Genomic DNA, 25,761 nt, shown 5'->3' on the forward strand with positions numbered 1-25,761 from the left:
AGCACCGCTTCTCCATCGTCGCCTGTTTTCCCAGAAGCCACCTCACCAGGAAGTGGTGTGCCGGAGAGGTCTTTTTTGACAATGATTGAGGAAGAAGAATTTGAATTTGCTGAGGATTTGGAGGCTATTTTGCATCTTACCCCAGAGGTGCAACTAGCCATTGAACAGGTAGACCTCGTTACCTTTGCGGGTGTTCAAACACTGTGAGCGAGTATTGCTTACAGACCAGCTGTTGCCAGGCTGTGTGGATGTGTCACTAACCTTACTGTGTTATGGCCGCTGTGGAGAACTACACACATCGATTCACTGCATTAATATCATTTAACTAAAGAAGCGTTTGTCGGGTACTTTATATAAATTGGTGACGTCAACGAAGCTGCTTTTACCTGTCACTGTCACTCTTGGGAGATTAATTATTAATAAGAATTTGTAAATTATTAAGAGTTAATTCTGTGAAATGTTGAATAACGATGATGTCACAAGGCATCACCAGTATGCATGTTGAAGTCACCCCAAATGATGACACCATTAAATATTCAGTGTAATCCTGTCTGCCCCTCTCTGACTAACGTTGTTGGTCCTCTGTGAACCAGGTTTTCCCCAGCCAGGACCCCCTGGACAGAGCAGACTTCAATGCTGTAGAATACATCAACACACTGTTCCCCACCGAGCAGGTACAGTGAAGTGACAGAGAAATAACCTGCAGACAGACTGACCGTGTTGTCATGCAAACTGATATCCATTTTAGTGTGAAACCTTAAATATGTTGCACTTTTTGTTTTTTTTTAAAGATTGTAGATACGGTATAAAATATACAGTACCAGTCAAAAGTTTGGACACACCTTCTCATTCATTGTTTTTTCTTTATTTCTTTATTTTATTTTTTTTCTACATTGTAGATTAATATTGAAGACATCCAAACTAAGAAGGAACACATATGGAATTATGTGGTAAACAAACAAATGCTCAACAAACCAGAATATGTTTGATATTTTAGATTCTTCAAAGTAGTTGAATGAGAAGGTGTGTCCGAACTTTTGACTGGTACTATATTTACATTACATTACAGTCATTTAGCAGACGCTTTTATCCAAAGCGACTTACAATAAGTGTATTCAACATAGGTATTCAAGAGAACTACTAGTCACCAGAAGTCATAAGTGCATCTCCTTTCTTAAACAAGCATCTAAAAGCATAAACCAGAGCAAAAGAATAGTGCAGAAGCAAGTTACTACGAATACAATAAGTGCAACAAACTAATACGAATACAATATAATCCATATACATGTCTATGTGCATACTCTGTCGCCATGAGGGGTCACTGTAACCCTACAGTTTGTGCTCGTATACATTAAAGGACTCCTAGTGGGCCGCATGCATTTATACCTAATTTGATTATGTGTGTAATAATTCAACAGGTGAGGGGTTACACATATACTTTTTGACATGCGTAGATATAAAATAACAGATTTTTTGTAATTTGAAGCAAAGTAACCAGCTTGTTTAAGCATTAATGCAATAAACGGTACAAAATATGTATTTCTGTAGAGTGTTTTGATTTTGTAAAATATAAGGTCAACATCTTAAAGAGCAGTATAAGGTATAAGAATGATATAATAAAGTGTATTACTGATAGAAAAGACAACTTGTGTTTTGTTGGCTAATCCATCCATTCTCCTCTGTATGTAAGTTTGCTTCATGTTTCCCTGATTTCTTGTCTTTGTGTTTCTCCTCAGTCTTTGGCTAATATTGATGACGTGGTTAACAAGATTCGGCTAAAGATCCGGTGAGTTGATGTCAACAATTTGATAACACATTTCTTGCTTTTGTTTGAAGTTTACCCTCAATCTGACTTTTGCCATTTTGTGTAACACATGATAGGCGCCTGGATGACAACATCAGAACAGTTGTGAGAGGCCAGACCAATGTGGGCCAGGATGGCAGACAGGTGAGTTGATCTGCAGGTCATATGGGGAACTACTACAATGGTCACACAAACGTGATAGACACTTTTTTTTTCTGCAATGAAGTTGATCACCTTCTGGACAAAAATATCACATTTCCTTTATTTTATATATATTTTTCATTAGGTGTAAGAAGTGCTTGAATTATATTATTTTGCTATGGTGGTCTCTATGAGCAGATTCTGGATTCATATGCAGATTCTGTAGGCAACGGGACAGGATTATGACATTGGAAGAGTTCTGATTTCCACTTGTAGACCAAGTAGTAGTGACCAATCACATATGAGCAGGGTTTGGTTGGATGCAGGTAAACAGTCCGTCTGGAGAGCAAAAGAAGCGGAAATTGTCCAAAATCCAATCTCTGAACCCACCGGCTATCGTGTAACGATGTAAACACTGAGCAGCACACAGAAAAGGCATTCTTGGCCTGGACATTCGCTGGCTATACCTGACACCAAAAAAATATCCCCTTGCCCCAGAGGCTTATCCGTTATGAGTTGTTCACAAACGCTGATTGTTTTTTTGTGTTGGTTTAAGATAGAATGATAGTATAAACGATTGTTACTCACACATTATTGCAGAAACACAGCATGTAGACCTTGCAAGCCCTAATGGGGGATATTGGGGAGATTACCAACTACTTTTACTAACTACTTTTTTTACTTACAAACCACCAGACCTGTTAATCACTTGTGATGCTCAAAACAGCCTTCTTCTTTACTCAAGTTAGAAAAGTGCCACACGGGTGCTCCCAACCCAGAACCAACCCGCTCGCCTGCTCATTCCTGTCTCCACATTGCTTCCATGGAAAAGGACAAGATGACTCAGAACCCTTCCCACTGCTCAAACTGCCCCTCTCCACGGAAAGCACGTCTGGGAAATATATTCTCTTCTGTAAAAACTTCTTCTTTTAAACCAAGGCTTTTCTGGGTCTCCCCTTTTCTTGTGGGAGAATGATGGAAAAGAACAGCCCTTGCTGATTTAATCCAAGTCCTCGGTTAGTCCTCTGTTAAGGAGTTGTGGCTTTAAGGGAATGTGACACCTGACGGCTGAGTCGTGTATGTTCTGACCAGTTGACATGATTAGGTGTGTGTTGTCGTCAGGGTGTCTGGCCTGGTGGCCCTGTCTTTCCCAGTTAGCTACCGTTCAGTAGCGGAAACGCTCCAAATCCCCTCCAGACCAATAATATTATGCAGTCACACACAATAATTTTAGTTTGTTTTTCCAACCCCACAGTGCCATTCCAACATTTCCATAGGGAAAATCCTTTCTGCAGACGGAAAGAGGGAGAGGTGTACATTTCAAGATGGCGATTGAAACATAAAGACAGCAGTAGAATAAATCCAGAAAGATCAGCAATTTAGTCATTTCTGCTGTTGACTGAACTCACTCACTGAGCTTAATGCAATCCCAAGGTTGAAACCCTAGACAGCAACATTTATGCAGGATGGAGAAAGAAAGAAAAGAGGAGAGAGAAAGTGGAGGAAGTCTGAGCTGGGGAATTATTTTTTTTATTTCTGTAGGGACAGTTAAATGCTGCAGGTCAGAACCTGGCATATAACCTGATATTTAGTTTGTTGATGGCTTTGTTACTTGGCAACGAAAAAAAAATCATTGCATTAGTTTCATTTGTAAAAAAACATTTAACGCTCAAATGTCTATTGCATTACATTTAGACAGATGCATACACACATGGCTCCACAAGCTAAATGGTGACAGTATGATTGACTGTAATACTCGGTGTCCAGTGGCAGAGAGACGGACCCAGTTATAATGTAGTGAACGCTGTCATTAAATACAAATTATGGGAGGAGTGCTCATATGCGTCTAATTTCTGAACAATCCCGTCATTTCATGTGGTTGAAATATTGCAAATGTTATTTCCTAAAGTGCTGAAGATGAGGGCACATTGTTGGAATATCCCGACCAGTCTGGTTGTGTTGGCTAATGTACACAGCTTAACACACATACACAGAACATATCTGTGTCTGGTTGTAGTCTGCCAGGCGAGAGTTTCCTACCCCATACATTACATTACATTACATTACATTACAGTCATTTAGCAGACGCTTTTATCCAAAGCGACTTACAATCAGTAGCTCAAAGCTTATATTACATATCGTTACATACCATTCACCCATTCACCCATTCACACACTGATGACAGGGCTACCATGCAAGGTGCCACCTGCCCATCAGACTCTAACTAACATTCATACAACATCCAGGCCACACCGATGGCAAAGCCTTCGGGAGCAACTTGGGGTTAAGTGTCTTGCCCAAGGACACAGCGACATGGACTGCCGAAGCCGGGTATCGAACCGCCGATACTGATTGGAGAACTACCCTGCTCTCCACTGCGCCGCGGCCGCCCCCATACGCTGTTGTACGATTTTAAAAGTTTGATATGAAAAGTCACTGCTGTTACTTGAGTATGTACTTAAGTACAGTACTTGAGTAAATGTACTTAGTTACATTCCACTACTTAGTATGAAGATAGCTGCATTAGAAAAAACAGTCGGTTGTTCTTCTTATCGAAACATTAATGATGATAGAATGTAGATGTAAACTTAGAAAAAGCCGTTCACAGTCATTTTTAGCTTCCACGCTTTCATCATCCCAGAACTCTTACTCTTCTATGCTCTAAAAACGATTGCTTTCTTTCTTCTCGCTCCTAATTTATAGTGTTTGTGTTCTTTATTTATATTTCGTACACTCTTCATATATTATCAGTCTGTGCCTCAATTATGTCTGGGGACTTTTTCAGTAAAGCCTATTTATTCTGACTATATAATCATCTGCCATCACCAGCTGTGCAAAAATGTTGTTTCTCTTAACAAATGGAAAAGCAATTAAGGAAATGTGTTGTAGTGCCATAGTAGCATATTTGTATTTATAACAAAGTACATTAGAAGAAGTGGTGCTTTGGATATTTTTTACTGTCAGGCTTAGCTATAGTTAAACAATTGTTTTCAAAACTAGGAGTGATTCTTTACAAAAGCACTTCATGAGCTATTCTTTTCTCTGTTAAGTGAAACATTGTGGTCTCTAAACTGTCTCTTTAAAAATGTTTACATGAAGCAATGTGCTCAGACAATGATCCAGCTGTCAAAATAACCCTGTTTGGGTGATCAGATTTATTGTATTTGGCCCTCATCTCAGAAGTTACACTGATGTCTGTCAGAGGGTGAAGTGCATCCCAAGTCTGCTTCTCTATGGAAACTCTATAATAGCACCTATATGTGCCTTGGGACCTGTGCTGCTCATTGCATGTTAGGGATACACTGTTATGTGTGTTTGTGCGAGAGCAGATAACAATCTCGGGCACAGAGGCGCCTGCTGGGCAGTGGTCTCTCTCTGCTTTCCTCAAGGCTAAATACAGGAAATGAGCGCTAGGAAGCAAGCCAGATTGACTCAGCTGAGTCTGCATGAGCGACAATTGCAGCCTTGGAGGTTCTGGCCTCTTCTGCATGCAGTTTGTTTGCTCAAGGGCTCCTCCAGGGAACCTCTTCAAAGATTCAGTGGCACTCCATACCTCCGCACTCCCAGATCAAAGAGTAATAACATAACCTGCATGCTTTTTTCCCCCAAATTCATTTATCCAAGCACCCAACAACCAAAGGGTGGCTTAAATCATAAAAAAGAGGGATGCATGCAAGCTACAGTCAGCTTCTGCTTATCTTTATTCAAGAAAAGTTATCTGTCTGGCCTCCAAGGCAGACTTTCTTGATGGAAGATCTTACCACAGAGAGTAAATTAAGTTTTAGCTTAGTTTAAGCACACTCTCCATCGAGGGATTAATGAAATGGAATACAATTATTAACAAATGAAATGAAAAAAAAAGTATTATTATGACAGCGTGCCTTTTTTGGGGGACTTTATGACCTGGTTGTATGGCGTCGTCTTGACTCTGACTGTGTCTCCGCGACACTGTCACCAAGTGTTGCGCTTTGGCTACAATCAGGAGGGAGAATGAATCCTCTCCCGTCAGGCCAAGCTGTTTTTATGTTTGTGTGGAGGTGCTTGTAAACTTGGTAAATTCCTTGCACAGTTGGTGCCGGCTGTTAGCATTCCTTGAGGGAGGGAGGGAGAGGAGAGAGAGAGAGAGAGAGGGTGTGTATGTGAATCTGAGGAGAATCAAATTGTGTGACAGCATTTAGTCAAGTGAAGCCAATTACCTTAGCATCAGATGTCAGAGCACAATCTCCGTTTAGGGCCGTCAAAGACCAGCTGTCTTGTCAGACGATGGGGAAATATTAAAATAGCAGGTTAACTATCCTACAATTGTAACTGTCTAATGTTATCTGATCCAGTCTGGCTTTACAGGCCGTTAAAACTGCTAACAATCTCTTTAGCCTTTATAGTGACAGGCTTTATGCAGAGATTAGACTAAGAACTATCAATGTCAGACATCTAGATGGCTCTCCAATTAGTCGGCCAATTAGTCTGTATTCCAGAACTGGAAACAGGCATAAGCAGGATTTTTTCTCAAGGACCAAAGCCAGTGATGAGCGGATAAGGAAATATCCTTCGAAATTTGACCCAGACTGCCACAAAATTATTCCACACACTGCCCTCGCAACAAAGTAGTTTCAGTGTAGCATACTCTTAAGTTATTTAGGTAGAAAGTCTATATTTTATATTTGGGATAATGCATTTTCTTTAAAAAGTTTCCATGTTCTCTGCCCAATGGTCTTTTGGATGAAAGAAAATCCAGACTGTCCCTTTTTGTTTATTTTTTGACATTTCCAGAAGACACCAGAGGGCAGTTTAATGTGCAGTTGTTCTATTCATTCACAATTATAGCACATTACAGTCCGTTAGCCTTTTGTATGAAGGAAGAGTTAGAAAGTCCATGTATTAGGGATGAAGAAAGAATAATAATTAATGAGCTTAAAGACACACACATGCATTACATCTTGTGGAAGCACCAAGCTGCAGAAGACTTGTTCAATCCTCTCTTGTCTGTACCGTTTGACTCGCCACTGCTCAACTCATTGACCAGCCAACAGATAGAAAACTGTAGCTGTCAGTTCAGTCGAGCTAAGTGTGTGAAAATAAACTAAGTGAAGAGTTTCTCATCCCTTTGTTCCATTAAAGGTTTTGGTCGAACAGCTCTGTTTTCTCCACTTCCTGCTGCTATTCCTGCTTAATGTGTTTAACTTACATGATTGGTGATTAAGGTGATTAATTGGACTAAGCTGGACTTTGTGCTAGAATTGGAACTTAAGTTAGAACTTAAAGCCCGTTCAGACCACACATTGTGTTGTGATGCCCATTCAAAAGAATACAGACATACACACATTATCAATGTTTTTTCCACACCAGTTGAAATTGGGTCTTCTCTAAATATTTCATATTGCTCTGTTTGTTTTGGACAGGCTCTGGAAGAGGCCCAGATAGCCATCCAGCAGCTCTTTGGCAAAATCAAAGACATCAAGGACAAGGCAGAGAAGTCTGAACAAATGGTATGTACACACATTCACACATACAAAGGTGGCTAATGCTTATAATGGACATGAGCCAAGACCCTAGCACAGGGTAGATACACCCTGTGTCCTTCCGTTACAATAGAGGTCAGTGGGGAGAGTTATTAGTTAGATAATACACCGTGTGTGTGTGTGTGTGTGTGTGTGTGTGTGTGTGTGTGTGTGTGTGTGTGTGTGTGTGTGTGTGTGTGTGTGTGTGTGTGTGTGTGTGTGTGTGTGTGTGTGTGTGTGTGTGTGTGTGTGTGTGTCAGAGGAAGGGCTAGTGGGCTTGGTGCGTAAAGAAAGGATGAGGGGGAGATTTTCAAGCAGACCCTCCCTCAGGAGGCATGTAGGAGCAATGATTTCTCAAACCAACGGGTGTGCCGTTCATCTTGCTCTATTTCTCTTTGTTTTATCACCCCAAACAGTGAACCACCATTTATTTACCTTCTCTTGCTTCTACCTTTTCTCATCTCTGCACTTTTTACTTTCTCTTTTCCTCCATGCAATTTGACCAACCTGTCTGACTTGTTCCTCTTCCTGTACAGGTCAAGGAGATTACAAGGGACATTAAGCAGCTGGACCATGCCAAGCGCCACCTAACCACATCCATCACCACCCTCAACCACTTGCATATGTTGGCAGGGGGTGTTGACTCTTTAGAGTGGGTACAATCAAGTTTAACAGAGCAGAACAAAAGAATTAGACAATTCACCCTAAAGCTTATTCAACCAAACTAGAGTGTTTGGGGTTGTTCAAGGGCTCTGTAGTCGTGATATGCATAAAGGATTAGTTGCTGCCAGTAAAAGGCAGGTCTTCTATCAAACCTCATAAAACCCTGACACCATAGGCTGAATGATGAGTTTTATTGCAGTCCAATCTGTTTTCAGTAATGTCAACAAATTCCAACAACCTGGGGGTTAAAGCAGCTAATGTATTTTGATGAAATTGACGAATGATCTGATTTAAATGCAAAACAAGAAGAAAATCCCCTTTTTCAAATGGGTGGAAAGAAAAGCACACTGTGCTGTCCCCACAAGGGGCTTAATCATTTGGACCTCTAGTATCCATATACTTTTGTATTCTGTATGTAATGCTATGCTGGATTTTTCCTCCCCTCTAGCATGTTATTTTCTCACCAATAGCATGTTATGAATGAATTAACATGTGTGATAGATATACAGCAAGCTTGATTGATGCTTAACTTATCTATTGACATAGCTGTGTGGTGTAACCACTTTACAGTTTTAGCGTAGAGTATATTAATATAGATCATTTAGTTTTATTTAAAAAATGAAATAAATTACATATATGTTGTTTTCCAGAGCCATGACCAGGAAACGGCAGTATGGTGAGGTGGCCAACCTGCTGCAGGGAGTGGTCAATGTGCTTGAACATTTCCACAAGTACATGGGCATACCCCAGATTAGACAGCTTTCTGAGAGGTAACTAATAATGCACACACTAACAAACACACACACACACACACACACACACACACACACACACACACACACACTCACCAGTGATGTACTGTATGTGCTTACATTAAGTTATTTCTTCACATGTTTTATTCAGCTACACTTTCTATGAGTGTATCTGCTACATTGCAGCCGCTCTTGAACGCCTTGCTCAAGTCTACTGGGGCTGATGGGTGAGCAGCATAGCTGTAAGAACAGCTCATTTCCAGTATCCAGTTCAAAGCTTGATCTTTTCTTACAGTTAAAATATTCCATGGCTCATCAGCTGAACTTGGCTGGAGGTATTTTTTTGTATTACATCCTGTTTATGCAGATACACCATGCATGCACGCACGCACAACCTCACACATACAGGAACTCACAGGAAGGAAACACTGAATAGGGTCTTATTATGCCAGAATATCTTTCATTGTGAGAGATTAGGGGCATAATTATCTGAGGGTTTGTTTTTGTCTCTGTATATATGTGTGTGTGTGTGTATGAATGTGCTTTTGCGTGTGTGTAAAATGCATTTTATACATTATGCACAGAACAAAGTGCATTGTTACATTGTTGTTTCCCACAGTCGTGACTGATTACATTTCCGTTTTTATTTCATTTTCCAAGAACATTAGAATCAATATGGGACACATTGTCCAAACTGATCAAGTTCAAAGTAGTACTAATCCCCAAAAACAAAAAAAAAAGGTTGACCATCTGTTCTGTTTTGACTGAGGTGTGGCCGACTGTGTTCATACCAAACAACAGCTGTGCAGAACAAGAGACACTGCTGGAGAAACAGACGATAGGAAAGACATGGGGGGGGGGGGGGGGTACAGACAGACAGCTGGACACAAACAGTTAATAGAAAGTAAGTAATAGAGAAAGCTCTCTAAAGAACAGGGGCAGACTGGGTATAGAGGCCGACTGATGGATCAGATGGTGAGTTCACAGAATCACAGCCAGGAGGAGAAGTAACAAAGGGATGTTTAGAGCAGAGAGACAACATCTTCACTTGTCATTTTAACCAATATAATCAAACAATTTGTGTATAGTTAATAAGAGCAAGGTAATAAAATACATCATATTTCTATTACATTCTGTATTCATACATAAAACAAAAGAGTAGACCTACTTTTAATCACTAAGATTTCTTATAAAAAATATGTAAAAACAAAATTGAGGGGGAAGGTAGAATATTTCTGTTGATGAAATTAACTAAAGAAATATAAAAAACTGAATAGGAATAAATATGAAATAATTGTATTTATTTATATGTTGGCTAAAACCAAAGTATTATGCAAGTAAATTGTCATCTGAAAGTAAGAGTGCAGGTTTTTGTTGTAAAAAGGAAGTTCAGTTTTAAAAAATGTTTTAAATTGTACAGGGTTACAGTCTAAGTGCATATTAGAGCCTTGATCTGACATTTCCTTATTCCTGTCATAACTACTTTAATTCTGTGAAAGAAATTGGCCTTTTGTCCGAACAGAGCTTTGAACCGTGACTAAATGGAGTCAGTATAGCTGTCACCTTTTAACAGGATCAACTAAGATTATTCTTTAATAAGCCTTTTTCTTTTCATCGCCTCATGCTTTTCTCACTGCCTGAACTACACGGTGACTGTCACAGCTCAGCTGGCAGGCAGACAAAAATATTTGGCTTTTGTTGCACCATTGTATACTATGTGTAAACACATAAAAAACAAAATGCAGCCCAGTCTGGACACAGTCAGACCTGCTGCTGACCGCTTGCTCGCTGTGGCACCAGCTTATCGGAGTGTGAGACAAAGCCTAAACAGGAGCTGGAGAGCAGTGTGTGTGATGAGAGGCTCATACTCAGTAGCTGGCCAGACACATGTGGGTAGTTGATTTGATGGCCGACAGCTAGCACTTGAAATGAAGGCTACCAGTTCAGTTGCCATCCATCTGTGATTTTATCTCTGCACCCTCTCCTGTTTATACTGGACGATTGTCAGGGCTTTGGGTGCTGTCCTCGGTTTACCCGGCCTGGATGCCTTCAGGCGAACACAGAATCTCTGAGAACTGGACAGACTCAGATTGTCTAAGTACCCTGTCTTTTTATTAGCATTTCTTCACCATTCTTGTAGTTTTCCACATATTTTTAAACTAGCATTTTAATGTGGGTGCTGTGACACTTCAAAAACATTACTGGTCTTGAGGTTTGCCAGGATGTAACTTGTAAATAGCGTCTTTCTCTTTGGAGAATAATTAAACTAACTATCTTTCAACTGGATGTTAGCCATTTAAATGCTTTGCCACAGTGGGAGTGAGCCAAAATATTCAAGCCATTAATGTCTGTTGGAATGGTGGCAATGTCTGCAATTGCCACCATTCCAATATGACATTAGACTGATTGAGAAACAACAGAATCATTTAGTTGCATTGGTTTCTGTCTATTCTAGAGTAAAGGCAGCTCAGAGTGAGTTGGGGACTCAGATCCTGGCAGATTTTGAAGAATCTTTCCCCTCTCAAGGCTCCAAGGTAAATATGTTATGTTATCGTATGGGAATCCTGGTTGGCAGATTTGTTACATTTTCCATTTTATTTCTGGACACATTAATTCCATTTATCTCTATTTAGACATTGTTCTTGTCTTGTTCCCCACGTACAAAACTTTATATCAACCCATTCATCCATCCAGAGACCAGGCGGTCCCAGTAACGTGCTAAGAGATGCCTGTCTGGTGGCCAATGTGCTGGATCCGCGCATTAAACAGGAAATTATCAAAAAATTCATCAGGCAACACCTCTCAGAGTACCTGGTGTTATTCCAGGAAAACCAAGATGTGAGTGAGAATTTAAATTTCATAATATAAATAATTGAAAAAGGTGGTATGTAGGTATTAATGAAAAAGTATCATACCCTGTTGCTCAGGTTGCATGGCTAGACAAGATCGATCGCCGCTATGCCTGGATCAAACGGCAGCTGGTGGACTACGAGGAGAAGTATGGACGCATGTTTCCTGAGGAGTGGTGCATGACGGAGCGTATTGCTGTGGAGTTCTGCCACATCACCAGGTAAATAAACATTCTGACAAAGAGTATAACAATTCATCTAGGAACAAGCGTAACAATTTTAACAATCTTGGACCACAATTTTTTGGGTTTGTGGCTTTAGCCCATTTAATGAATATTTTATGCTGTTTCTCTGTCCCCAAGAAAAGAAATAAGAAAATTAAGTTAAAATTAGATTAAAAAGGCAGAAATTGAGAAATTGGTTGTGGTCCTTTTATGCATTATGAAGTGAACCACACTGGTATCTCTGTGATTTGACTTGAGTCTGTGATTTGTCTTTCAGTACAGTTGAAGTAGTTGGCCTACATGAGCAGTGACCTAGTGTCCACACTTCTCAGTCTTTTCCGCTCAACTACATGAGGGAAGAAGGAGTGGGCATTGTTTGTGCGCTGCAGCTGACAATAAAAAAACATCTGGCAAAACTTTTAGTAGTGTTGTTCGAAAAAAAGACATGTTTTGCTGAAAGGACAGATTAAACAATTAAGTAGTAACAAGGATCATTGGAAACATTTTGGGATTGTTAAAGCATAGAAATCAAACTGATGATCCAATTTCATTTCATGTGTGTTTCTAAGGATTGAGCTAGCCAAAGTGATGCGAACACGGGCTAAGGAGATTGAGGTGAAGCTGCTTCTGTTTGCTATTCAGAGGACTACAAACTTCGAGGGTCTTCTGGCCAAACGTTTCACAGGATGCACCTTGACGGACACACCCGGAGTGAGAAACGCACACACAGAAAAACAATGCATACAGGTCTCTTCATAATAACTACAGCGTAAAACTTTTCGTATTGTTTTGGCTTGTTGTGTTCTACACTCGCACACACAGAGAGTACTCTCCGTGTCACAGTCTGAAGAAACCTCTTAATCCGGGTCATGTTGGCATGTGGGGGTAAAAGCGATACACAGAGAATGGACAGATTATGATTATTTTGTTGAGGGACATCTAGGCCAAGCTTGTTCAGAACTAATAATATTTAGCCTAGTCAGAGGCCCCTTTGTCCTCAGTTCAGGTCACACCCATGCCTGTTTGGTTCTGTAATTCAATCAGGGATTTGGTTGGGTGGAATTTTATAATTGGAGGAACAGTTTCACCAAAGCCTCCCATGTAATGATCTACATTAACATTGCAGCATGGGATGAAACCTGGATATGTAGTTTGTGATAATTACAAAAAAGTCAATAGTATTCAAAGCATGGAATGCCTTAGTGGCAGTCGAACCCTTAAAGCTGCTCTAATAATTGAGCAGAAGAAAAAATACAAAAGTTTTATCTGTGCTTTTATAGCAGAAGAAGACAGAGAGCCCTCTCAACTCCACTAACCCCTTCCTGGAGGATGAGGGAGGTGAGGATATGGGCGTGGATAAAGACGAGGACCTGGCTAAGGTGAGTTGACCTGGAATGACCTCATCTGACCTGTACTTCTGCATAAAGGGACCTCTTTTGTTAGGCAGCATTGATTATTTTCTTCTTATTTTTTTCTCTGAAGTGCTCCTCATAAAGGGAAAATGACTGACTAATTTGCTGTTGACAATGCAGTAGCAAGTAGAACAGTGTTTTAGCAGACATATTTAAATATTCTCCCATGTGTTACCTCAATTTACAACCATGTGCCTATGAGGCAGTAGTTTGAACACAAGAATATTACCTGATATACATGTTATCGTGGCTGAAGGATGTTAGGTACACCAATGTAAAATTACTCCACTCTAATATAACTGAGGTTAAAAAATATTTCTTATTATAACACCACTGTTTAACATAACCACAAACTACAGCCTCCAAAATGATCATTAGTACGAATCCAAACCTCTTTAAAACAGTATCAACAAAAAATGACCATTATAGCCTTTATTTATAGCTAGGAGGAGCTAATAAAGTGGTAGCTGAGTGTATTTTATGCATATGAAGTCAATTTCTTCAGTTCCTAACATGTGACACCACCATATCTTTGAAAACTGTGTGCAATGTTTTCTTGCTGAGCTGGAGGGAAAACATAAACTCACTGATCAGTTCTCAGAGGAGCATTTTGCTGTGGATACAATACAATCCTGTTTTTTTTAACTAATTCCTTGTCTCCCTTCCATCCTTTTAGCCAAGGAAGCCAAAAGCTCCGGACAACCCTTTCCATGGCATTGTCTCCAAGTGCTTTGAACCTCATCTCTACGTCTACATAGAATCACAAGACAAGTGAGCCACACGCACACTCATACAGGCCGACTGGGCCAAATTGGGTCATGGTACACACAGCCAGGATCAGGAGCAGGTTGTGTTCAAAGCTGGCACGTGCATTCTTTTTCCATTGCCCGCTCGTCAATCAGATCCCCCACCTCCTATTCTACTTCATGGCCTCTTCTGTCTTTCCATCTCTTGTTCCTGTACATGCCTCTGTCTCCACTGTGGCAGAAATGTTTCCCATTAGCTACACGACCACAGACGCTGGGAGAAAAAGAGAGAGGGAGGTTGAATAAATGCTGCCACAGCAGATCTGCCTGTTTTCCTTCCCACCTCTTTATTTTATTTCCTTTTTGATACCCCTCTTTCTTTCTGTGTACTTTTATTCATCTCAATCTCTCTTTCTATATTTTTTGTATTTTTTACAGGCTTTTTCAGTTTTCTTTCTTTCTGTCTCCCCTTCCTCTGTCTTCTACCACCATCCTTTACTTCTCCTCCATCAGTCCCCTTCCCCAGTCATGGTGATCCCTCCTGAAACAGAGCACAGTTCTTGGACTAGTGGGTTTGCATGCAGCCCCTGGCCCTTGGCTCACTGGACCATTAAATGCTGTTTGTCTCTCCGAGGGAACAGGATTGACCTATTCTGCAGCTACAACCTCATTTCAATCCAAAAGCCTTAAACAGGCAACAGCCAGATCAGCCTGTTCCCAGTGGGACATAGCAGGAGAGAACAGTGGCCTGCTTGTGTTTTCCTTGGCTTTAGTTCCAAGATTCAGTAGGATTTGGGCCACACCAAGTGACTGTGGACTTGTTGACTGTACTACTGAGGATTTTGATATGCTTGGAATATTTTCTCCTATTTACCCATGTGGCACTCTGTCTCTCTTCTTGTTATTTTATCCTTTAATTTAATTTTGAGTTAAGGAACCAATCATAAGTTTTTAATGTTTAAATGTTCATATTTGATTTATTTAATTCCTTTCATGTGCCTCTTATCCAACCACCTGTGTGTGCATGTGTTTGTTAATCTATGTGGGTTTGGCTGTACATTTTCTGGGAATCTACAGGAACCTGGGCGAACTGATTGACCGGTTTGTGGCTGACTTCAAAGCACAAGGTCCACCGAAGGCAGGCACCGAGGAGGGCGGAGCAGTGCTGCCCAGCTGTGCTGACCTGTTTGTCTATTACAAGAAGTGCATGGTGCAGTGCTCCCAACTGAGCACCGGAGAACCAATGATCGCCCTCACAACCATCTTCCAGAAATTTCTCAGAGAGTACGCTTGGAAGATCCTCTCTGGCAACCTGCCTAAGTAAGAATTGTTCAGGTTTGGTCATTTAAAAAAGTCCTATATTAGAGTTGTTCTTTCTCATATAAGTGAATGTATAGTCTTTACATGGAGCGACGGATACTTGTGGTTTTCCGTGAGTGAACTTTGTCCTATAGTAGAATTAGAACAAAGAGAGATTCAATGTAGGAATAGAAGGTAAGGTAAGCATTACATTGTTACAAGGTGCTGAATAGACGACACTAACATTACTTTTTACTTTATACTGACATGAAGACATGTCCAAAGTGACTTAAACAATCTATGCTATGACAGTTGCTGAAGCCAATCTGAAAGAGTTAATATGTTCTGTAATGGTCAGTAGATGCTGGCTCTAAGCCTGAATTGAATTGACAGGGAAGAGCCTTCTTTTCTCACTCAAAATACAGTCTTTTCATATTCATTTTATAATCTAGGTCTGGCAATATTCAAATTTTTCTTCTTTTCAACCAATAACAGACAAAAGCCAACTATGAATTAATCATTCTAACAAGTATTGCATGTGTATTCCTCTGTGGCATAGATCACCATTACTTTCCAAAACTTCTAAACACACACCACGCAGCCACATCTTTGCAGTGGGTGACATGTTCCATTTATTACAACGAACACAGGCACTGAAGTTTATTTTGAGTCAATCACACATACACCATCCTGCTGACAAGAACACTCACTACTATTTCCACTGTATCCATTAGAATTATTACATTTTCTGGGCAGTAACACAAACAGAGATTTATTTAGGATTCATTTTTCATAAACAGGTATGCCCATATTTGTTCATTCCTTTGGTACGGTGATTGGGCTGTTTGGGAGTCTAATTTGAAACATAATGTCTTCAGTCCTCGCTGTGTTTGATGAATTGGAATGGCATGCTATGAGGGATCTGGATTTGGTTATGTTGTGGGAAAGCCTAATATGCTACCAGTAAAAAACATATCTGGCTCAGTGGCAACATTAGAGCTCATCACTGGCTATGGTGAACACACACACACACACACACACACACACACACACACACACACACACACACACACACAGGCACACTTTGTTTCTCAGATATGCATGCATGCTAATTACACTCTTGCGCTCGATGCCTAATGTATACCATACTCTGAGCTGTAAGCAAACACGATACAAAGATGCACTCAAAGGCTTTGCAAGAGCGTACACTTGCAGACGCATGCAGACACGGTCGTCCAATGTGGTGTGCTGTGAATTGGTTTTGCGAGGTTTGGACAGGCCTTCAAAAGGAGCTTGAACTATGTTGTGGTTTCACCCACGTCTCTGCTATGACGTTTATTAATGACTGGGTCGCAGTTGAAGACTTGGTTGGTTCAGCATCCCGACACTTGCGTCTGCTTCTAGTTATGCGTGTTGTGCCTCGGTGACTACTTCTTTACCTGTGGTTCCTCAAAGAGTTTTTTTTAAAGCGCAGTAGCAAAGGAGGTCCACATCAGCCAGTTTTAGGAAAAGCAATACACAGCATCTTGGGGTTCGTCTCAAACCCTGATCCCTCTAATTCACCCCATAACTTAACGAAAAATTAACAAAAATTGATGGATACTTTTATTAAGTATTGAACACTTTACAACAGCTAAATATTCATTATTCATCATTAGTATTAGTTATGGTCAGTTGACACAAAATACAGATTTTCTGTCAAAAATGTCAAACTCTTAAGTTGTTTAGGTGAATTAACATCTGTATAAATAAATATGGCAGAAACTACTGATTGGACCTTAAATACTATCCCACTAATTATGTTAACCCCTCTTTCTCTGTCTCTATCTCTGTTTTGCTGCTGTTTTCTCCTGATACATCTATCTCTCTCTGTCCAGATCCAACAGTAACAGCGTTGGTCTTACCATCAGCAGTCTGCTGAAGGAGAAAGAAGGCTCCGAAGCTGCAAAGTTCACCATGGACGAGCTCTGCCTGATCTGTAGCATCCTGAGCACTGCGGAGTACTGCCTGGCTACCACACAACAGGCATGCACCTAATTTAGTAATACAGATGCACAGGCCGGAAGGATCTATGAATCCATGCCTTAAGTTGAACTGCAGTGACTGTATATTCTAGGGAACATAAGTGATGCCCATCATGTAGCAGTTACACATCAGCGTTTTAAGGAACTCACAGTGGCAGTTGAGATTACAATACATACTTAAATGTTACATCCATGCTGGTTTAAAACACACATTTAGCAATTTTGATTCAGTATTTTTTTTTTTAAATAGACCAACAAATATTTAAAAGGATGCACTCAAAATATGCTTTTTAATGTGTTTATATTTGTGTTTTTGTATGTTCCAGTTGGAAGAGAAACTGAAGGAAAAGGTAGACAAACTCCTAGTGGAGAGAATTAATTTGACAGGGGAAATGGATACATTCAGCACGTAAGTGAAAACTACCAGATCAGCAATGTTTCTCTTATCAAAAAAGAGCTTAATTATATTGTAAAAAGTATTTTTTTAATGGTGTTAATAATTTACTTTCCTGATTTTCCTCAGTGTGATCTCAAACAGTATCCAGCTACTCGTTCAAGATCTTGATGCTGCCTGTGATCCTGCTCTTACTGCTATGAGCAAGGTTTGACAATCACACACACACACACACACACACACAGAGTCACACATTCAGGTCATGAAGTATAAAGCATTTGGAATCCAATATCATTGCCTTTCATTAAAATTACATTTCTTTGCCCTTGAAAGAAGATGTCATTACTCACAGATTCTGGCGTGTTTTGGGAATGTCTCTTTGCCGCTAATCATCATTCAGACACTTTAAAATGACCATATTTACAAAATATATCTTAAAGGGATTGGCACATAAGCCTGATGATGAACAATATTTGATGGCTACTTGTGTGTAGCCTCTGATGCTAAAGCTTTCTCTCTCTCCCTCCCTCTCTTTCTCTCCCTCCTTCTCTTTCTCTCTCAGATGCCCTGGCAGAGTGTAGAGCATGTGGGTGACCAGAGTCCCTATGTGACGTCAATCATCATGCACATTAAGCAAAATGTGCCGAACATCAGAGACAATCTGGCATCCACACGCAAATACTTCACACAATTCTGCATCAAGTTCACAAAGTACAGTAGATACATACACACACACACACACGTTCATATGCACACCATTGTTCTATACATAAGCCATGGTGGTCCCAAAGTTGATGTATTTGTCACTTCTTTCTTTCCTTAGTTCTTTCATTCCCAAATTTATCAACCACCTGTTCAGATGTAAGCCTATCAGCATGGTGGGCGCTGAACAAGTAAGTTTAATTTATTCTAACGCTTTCATTTGAGCTGACCTGTGAGTCATAATTTTAAGCACATTTTTAACAGTACATAAATGTGCGATATTTCATGTTTATAAATTCAGAAAATGTATGCTTCATTATGTGCACTGGTTTACGGGTTTATTTGGAATTATTGTTCTTATGGCTGTGTTTCTGTCTTGTGTATCCAATCCAACCAGCTCCTCCTTGACACTCACTCCTTGAAGACAGTCCTGCTGGATCTACCCTCCATAGGCTCCCAGGTGCTCCGCAAGGCACCTGCCAGCTACACCAAAATAGTGGTGAAAGGCATGACCCGGGCAGAGATGATCCTTAAGGTGAGGGACCTGAGATGCACAATGGAAAAAACACTCAACCTTTCTCTTAAGGCCAGTAGAGATTATTTCAAACAGTTTACCCATCACCTATAAACTCTTAATGAGCCCGTATCTTTAACTGATGGATTTTAAAGAGAACTTGAGTTCTTCTCTAAATACAAAGTAGTTTAAGTTAAACACATTATCAGAGCCACTTGATCTTTGTGGGACACTTCAGATTTTATGACATTTAACTTAGGTGGCTGAATTCATGCTGGTCATTTTTACAACCAAAGCTTCACTTTCTGACCTTTAAAGGCTTGGAACTTTTGTACGACCCTTTTACGTGAGTGCGGTCTGAATACGTTTTCTTTATCTCTTGTTTGCCGTTGTACAGATTTAATGTTGAATTTCTGACATATCCAGTTAAACATGAGCTTTGGTGTTTACGCTAACACTTGGCCAAGAATAGACTGAAGCTAACAGTTTTTTTTTTTCCACTGATTAACGTTCCATCATAGGAAGCAACAATAGACAAAATTTCTCCTTTGAGTGTTTGTGGTTTGATTGGCGAGCCATTACTAAAGTGTTTGTTTTGAGTCACTCACACAGATTATCTACTTAGAGTTTATTTTGGGCGGAATAATCCTTTAATTGTCTCTTTAACCCCTCTAACAATAGCACTTTATGAGCATGTTTCTATAAAATAACCCAACTCGGGAATAGTAATCGAGCTCATGCACTACTGGTTTAATGAGTGAGAGACGGGCCAACACAATACACACACACACACACACACACACACACACACGTGTACTTAAACACAGTATGTGGTTGACATTGAGCCAGTGAAAAGGTGTGAGTAAGTAAATGCATAGATACGTGCAACCATGCGTCTACTCACGAAGACATGTTCAGTATAACATGGTATATATTAGATGGACATGATTCTGCCAGTTAGCCTTGCCTAAAAAATTTACCTCATGAGACCCTAGAGGACAATGGTATGTGGCAGCCATATATAAACCGCATTCTAATTAACTGTCTCTGGAGTGTACAGAAATGCACACACACACACGCACACACACACACACACACACACACACACACACACACACACACACAGGCCTGTCCCTTGATTTCCCTTGGGAGGCCTTCTTTCCTTCCTGAAGTTATGGTGGTTGGACTGCCTTGACGTTTGTAGCAGTTAATGTGACCTGCTTTAACCCTGCTATGCTATGCTATGGTTAATATAGTTATAATATTGCAACCACTCTTAAAACCTGTCTTAGCACTCTTAACTTTGTTTTGTCTCAGACATTGACTGTCCAGCAAACCCCTCTCACCAATTCAGATTTGATAGCCTTTTTTGACTGGTTTCTACTGGGATGCTGTTCCATATGGTCTGTTTAAGTCTTTGTTTCCTGGAAAAATACCCCGAATGCAATGTATATATAAAAGAATTTCCACTCATCTGCCTCACATTAAAGGGGCTTTCACATTATAGAATTATAGAATGCTTTCACATCAGCATTCACTGTCTAGCTATTTTCTGGATTTGACTGCCAGTGGGCCCCTTTAGCTGGAATGTGATCTATATGGCTTCTAAAGAGCTCTCAGAGACGTAGCTAACACTGCATGAAGGCCTCTGAATGATTCACATTGATTACTGTGACAGCGGACAACCTAATAATCATTGTGGAGGCTAGAAATCTGAAACTGCCAAAAAAATATCAAAAGACAAAACAGCAAACATCTTTGAGAAGAAACGTCTTAGTGATAATTAGAATGATGGATTAATAAAACAGTTACCAATAAGATCAATAAAATCAATCAAACATTGCACTTTGTCCCTGGTAGCAAGTAGGCATAAAAGGATGATTTGTCTGGGTTGCATCACAAACAAACAACTTTTTTCTTCTGTGAACGTTTCCGGCCATTGAGAGAAAAAAGCCCTTGTGAGTAAAGAGAAGCTTTTGTACTCTGGCCAGCATTTTAGCCATCACCTTTGAACAACATCAAGGTTCCTCCCAGGTAATTGCTTCCACCTTGGGCTGAGACTGAAGCCTCTGAAAGACAAACCCATCTACAGAGGGTCAACACAGGAATTCCTCTGTCTAGCCTCAACAATAGTTTTAAATTACACTCCGTGATGCTGTGACTTGAAATCAAAGCTGGCTTACCCCCACCAAGAAACTGCAATTCATGGGAACACTCGAAGGAGCACTTTAACATTTTCAAAGCTCCTTTTGAGATTTAAGCCAATAGCCCACTGCAGGATTCCTCGTACATTTCAAATAATTAAGCATAATATAAATTCTTTGAAGTGGAACAGTGTGGTTTTTGCAAATTTTGAATTATACCCTTGAGATCTTGTTTAAATAGTCCAGAGGGTATACTGGAGTGAAAGCAAAGCTTGTGTTTCTGCACACTTAGTCCTGAAATCAGCCTTTTTTTATCTAATACTCGAGTGGGTCATCTTGTTAACGCATAACTGATTTATATGCTTTTTTCCTTCAGTGGTGTCAGATTTAAAAAAAATTAGCATTATCATTATTCCCAAAATTTTGATAGTTTGGTGTTGTACACAGCAGAACATTTTTGATCTTAGGTTATGATTCTAGAGTTGACTTGAGTAACATTCTTTTTTTAGATTTGTTACACGTTAGCCCTACTTACACATCTAGCACACATGGACTAACATAAATACTTATTTTGAGTTTGTGGTGTTGACTCCCGAGGGGAATGTCTCTTTAGCTGCTAATAGCTTCACAATGTTTACCAGCTAGCTGCTAACTTTGTCTCTCAGCTGTTTGTTGCTGGGCAGGTACCACACAGTGATTTTCTTAGAGTTTGTTTGCTTAAAGCAGCTGTCTTCTGCTGAAGTGCGAGTAAGACGGCACCAAAACAATGAAGTTCTGTGTCCTAAAACCAAAACAAAGAGCTTAAAGGTGCTAAAACGGTCCATAAAGCTGAAGGGAACTATGATTAACTCTGTGGGTTCAATACTACTAGTGATTAACCCATGGTCATTTCATTAATTGTTAATTTAAGAATATTGATTAGTAAAGGTTTTCAGTTCAGTCTCAAGATAATTATTACTGTATTTGTTGAAAGTTTCCACTCCTTACACAGTCTTTATGTAGCTGTACTGTACTGTGAGTGTTAAGGATGAGTATATTTGTGTTGTCTGTTTTGAGAGCCAGTGCTCAGTTATGTTTCAAAGTACATGGGATTCCGTCTGAGACGTCCTCTCCTGGCCGGTACGATGCCTGTGAGACGTGGCTGTTTTCCACGCTCCTCCAGCCCGGCCCACCAAAGCTCCAGCTCTCTCTCTCCAACCTCTAAAGTTTTCTTCTGGGAAATATTTGAAAGTCAAACCCCCTTCCCCACTCTTGTTCAGCCTGATCGCCGCACACTTCCCCCTCTTTACCCAGTTGCTCTCACTCTCCCTTTTTATGCCCGTTTTCATTCTTAAACTCCCTCTCCCCCTTTCTTTCTCTTTTTTTTACAAGCTCCCTACAGGCCTTTCCCTTGGCCTTGCTCCAGGACAGTTGCTTAGTAAATCTCCAAGTCAGCAGGGCTAGTGAGAAAGCAAAGAATTCCACACAATCCTGAGCCTTTCATGCTTGCTCCACCTCTCTTTCTCTCCTGCTTCTGATGCTTCACTGTCTTCCTCCCTGTGCAGCTCACCTTTTCATATATTTTAACCTTATGTAAAAAAGACTAAACACAGAAAGGACAGATTGGGGTCCTTTTTTTTTAGGCGTGAAGGAAAAGAGAAACATTTTTTCAGATGATCCCTGCACGCATGTGTATGCATGAGATGGGAGGTGGTGGTCTGTCGGCCATGTGTTGGTCTGCCTGCTTTGTAGCGGTTGCAAGAAATGCTATCCGATCCACGCTTTCCACCCGGTCTCTATTGTTGAGGAGCGGAAAAAAATAGACTTCTATCCAGAAAGACATGTGCCCCATTAAACCTTTTCTGCCTAGTCTTGACTAATACAGATTTTTGCCCAGACTCATTATGCCCGCAAAATAATTACCGGGGAAACCAATTCTTGCCCACCAATGCATGGAGTAATTGGCGTGTAAAAAAGGAATAAAGAAAGAGTGAGTAGTGGGCTCCTTAATAGAGAACCATAGTCTCAACTTTGTTTGCAGCTAGAACTACTTGGTTTGTCAGACGTAGCCCCCCTCTACCTCAGTTGGGCCCTAGCCGCCCCATGTGGGACCATTTAAAGATCACTTGGGTCGTCCTATGAAAGGAAGGGAGGGGTGAAACCAACATTAAACTCTTCTTTTCCGCAGGTGGTGATGGCCCCACATGAACCGCCAGTGGTGTTTGTTGATAACTACATCAAACTCCTGGCTGATGGAAATCCTGAGACCTTCCAGAAGATTCTAGACATGAAGGTCAGATGGTTTCTACTGTACCAATGATTTAGAGACAGAGTTAGACATTTTGGGAAATCCGGTTATTTGAGAAGCTACAACTGTAGCGTCAATATGGACCTGAACCTGGACTTAGCTTATCAGCTAGGCCAGTTCTGGTCGAAGGTAACAAAATATGCCCACCAAAACCTCTAAAGCTCACTAATAACATCTGCACATAACAAACCATAAAACTACAAGTTGTAATCTTTATCACTTTGTTATTTTATGGATTGAAATGTGTTCATTAGTAAACTTTAAAGGAGCTGGTAGGTGGAATTTGTTACCAATGGACAAGACAGGCTTGTATTCATCTAACTTTTGTCAAAAAAAGCATATAAGCATATTTCCCAAAATATCAAGCTATTGCTTTAACATTGTAATATTGCATTTTCTCCCACTGTTATCTCATCTTTTTTTCCATTTGTCCCATTAATCTATTTTTTAAATGTTTTTTAACATCTTCTTGTGATCCAAAATACTACACTTGTTATGTGTTCTAAGATTTTAATGGTTTGTGGTTTCCCCTGTGTGTGTGTGTGTGTGTGTACTTGTGTGTGGATGTATGTGTAGGGTCTGAAGCGCAGCGAACAGAGCAGCATGCTGGAGCTCTTCAGGCAGAGGCTACCAACTCCACCTTCCGGGGCCGATGGCGGCTCCTCTCTCTTCAGTGCCCCCACCCCTGAACAGGAGTCCTCTCGCATCCGCAAACTAGAGAAACTCATCAAGAAGAGACTGTGAACAGACACACATTGAAAGTGCAACTTGAAAATGAAAGAAGGCTGCTGGCTGGGATGGTAGTCGAGTCTTTTTACTGTAATTCATCTCAAAGACTTCATAATGCTCCATTCAGTTATCGTGGAGAAAGAGCAAAACGTTGACTGAATGTTCTGACTGACGGTAATATGGACCCAAGCTGACACTGGATTATGAAGAAACTTCCTCAAATGCTTCTTGCTGTGGTTCCATATGTAATTTACTTCTGTAATTCCCCTACCTTTCTTTTCATCACACCAATGTTTTGTAACATTAGTACATCATTGCACAGTGTATGCATTTAGAAAAACAATTGTAGTGCTATTGACTAAATTGTGCTCAGAGAGCCTCTGGCTGCCTCTCTGGGACATTTCTAATCCACAACAATTATCAACTATTTTAATTCCAAGTAGGGGATACCAGGTTGAAATTCATGTGCATGTCTGCAATCCATTGAAGTGGACATAGGTGTTGGTATTGTTTGCGTGAACAGTGGCCTAAAATTAGTCACTGACTCTGGGTTTAGATTCCCCAAGTCTGGGACAATTTGAATCTTGATTTCCTGCATCATCAGTCCAACATGAGGCCGGATTTCTCTTGGTATTTTATAATCCATCTAGGTTGACTTGAAAATGAGAACCAGCTAGTGTAATACTGGGCAGTATACTAAGTATGTGTACATAAGCGAATATGTGCTGTCTTCTTTGTTTAAAAGTACAAAATATTATTTGATAATTTAATCGTCTGTCTCCTTTGCTTTGACATGTAAACAAAGTTTTGTTCTAGTGTATCGATTTATTCATCCCACCATATCCACAGGCAGAATCGCACAGAGACGAGAAAATGCTCAAAGATCTCGGAGTCCCTAAAGCTGCTCCCTCACATATAATCATCATAGTCTGTAAAAATGGAAAATCAGCTATTTATTTGCAGTCAATGCCCTAATCACTGATTTGTATGCCAGTGCCTCTCAGTCGTAGTAGCTCAAGTCAATGTTACTGCATTAGTGTACACCAGAGGGAGGCAACTTTAGGCATACGTGCCACCATCGGTTTGCTGTGGCTTAACCAATGACACACTCAATGGGCAAGAGAGTTTTTAGGAAATGTTGCGCATTCATCCTGCCTACATGACCCCAATCATGGCTAGTACTCGTTGTCTTCTTTGCTGAATGTTATTGCTGATTAACAAGATAGGTGGAAGATTGGTAGTATTCATTATTTCAGCTCAGATATGTTTTTTGGGTTTTTATCAGCCTTCTTGTATAGTGCTATCATTTTAAATTACAACCACCTGATAATGGAAGATTTTTTTTTTTTTTAAATTAGCTATTCATTTGAGATTTAAATTTGATTGTGCCATTATTAGACCTAAAGATAACTTTGATGTTGATAGTTCACACTGATAACAAGAAAAACAATTCAATATCAAAAAGGTTGCCCACCCCTGGTGTACACATCCATGCCTTTCAAATGCTGCTTGTTTGTATTGTCTAAATGATGTACTACACAAGCAAATGTTGAACACTATTAAAATATTACAGCCATTA

The 25,761-nt window shown here is 40.2% G+C and overlaps 1 protein-coding gene across 2 annotated transcripts; it reads left to right on the forward strand.

Annotated features, from left to right (window-relative positions):
* Positions 1 to 25,752, forward strand: vps53 (VPS53 subunit of GARP complex). 2 transcript variants are annotated; one of them, XM_054623086.1, is made up of 22 exons: positions 1 to 168; positions 594 to 674; positions 1,737 to 1,786; positions 1,882 to 1,948; positions 7,345 to 7,431; positions 7,980 to 8,095; positions 8,757 to 8,876; positions 11,314 to 11,392; positions 11,553 to 11,696; positions 11,786 to 11,928; positions 12,501 to 12,642; positions 13,212 to 13,310; positions 14,020 to 14,114; positions 15,167 to 15,409; positions 17,266 to 17,413; positions 17,739 to 17,821; positions 17,936 to 18,014; positions 18,369 to 18,517; positions 18,630 to 18,699; positions 18,906 to 19,043; positions 23,334 to 23,438; positions 24,030 to 25,752. In XM_054623086.1, exons 1-22 carry the CDS (start codon positions 82 to 84, stop codon positions 24,195 to 24,197), a joined length of 2,493 nt encoding a protein of 830 aa, XP_054479061.1. In that variant the 5' UTR covers positions 1 to 81; the 3' UTR covers positions 24,198 to 25,752. The 2 variants fall into 2 exon arrangements, with proteins under 2 accessions (XP_054479061.1, XP_054479141.1); XM_054623166.1 differs by having other exon boundaries at positions 13,215 to 13,310.
* The last annotated feature ends 9 nt before the right edge of the window (positions 25,753 to 25,761 follow it).

This window comes from Anoplopoma fimbria, chromosome 1 (genome assembly GCF_027596085.1).
Source record: "Anoplopoma fimbria isolate UVic2021 breed Golden Eagle Sablefish chromosome 1, Afim_UVic_2022, whole genome shotgun sequence".
Taxonomy (NCBI): Eukaryota; Metazoa; Chordata; class Actinopteri; order Perciformes; family Anoplopomatidae; genus Anoplopoma; species Anoplopoma fimbria.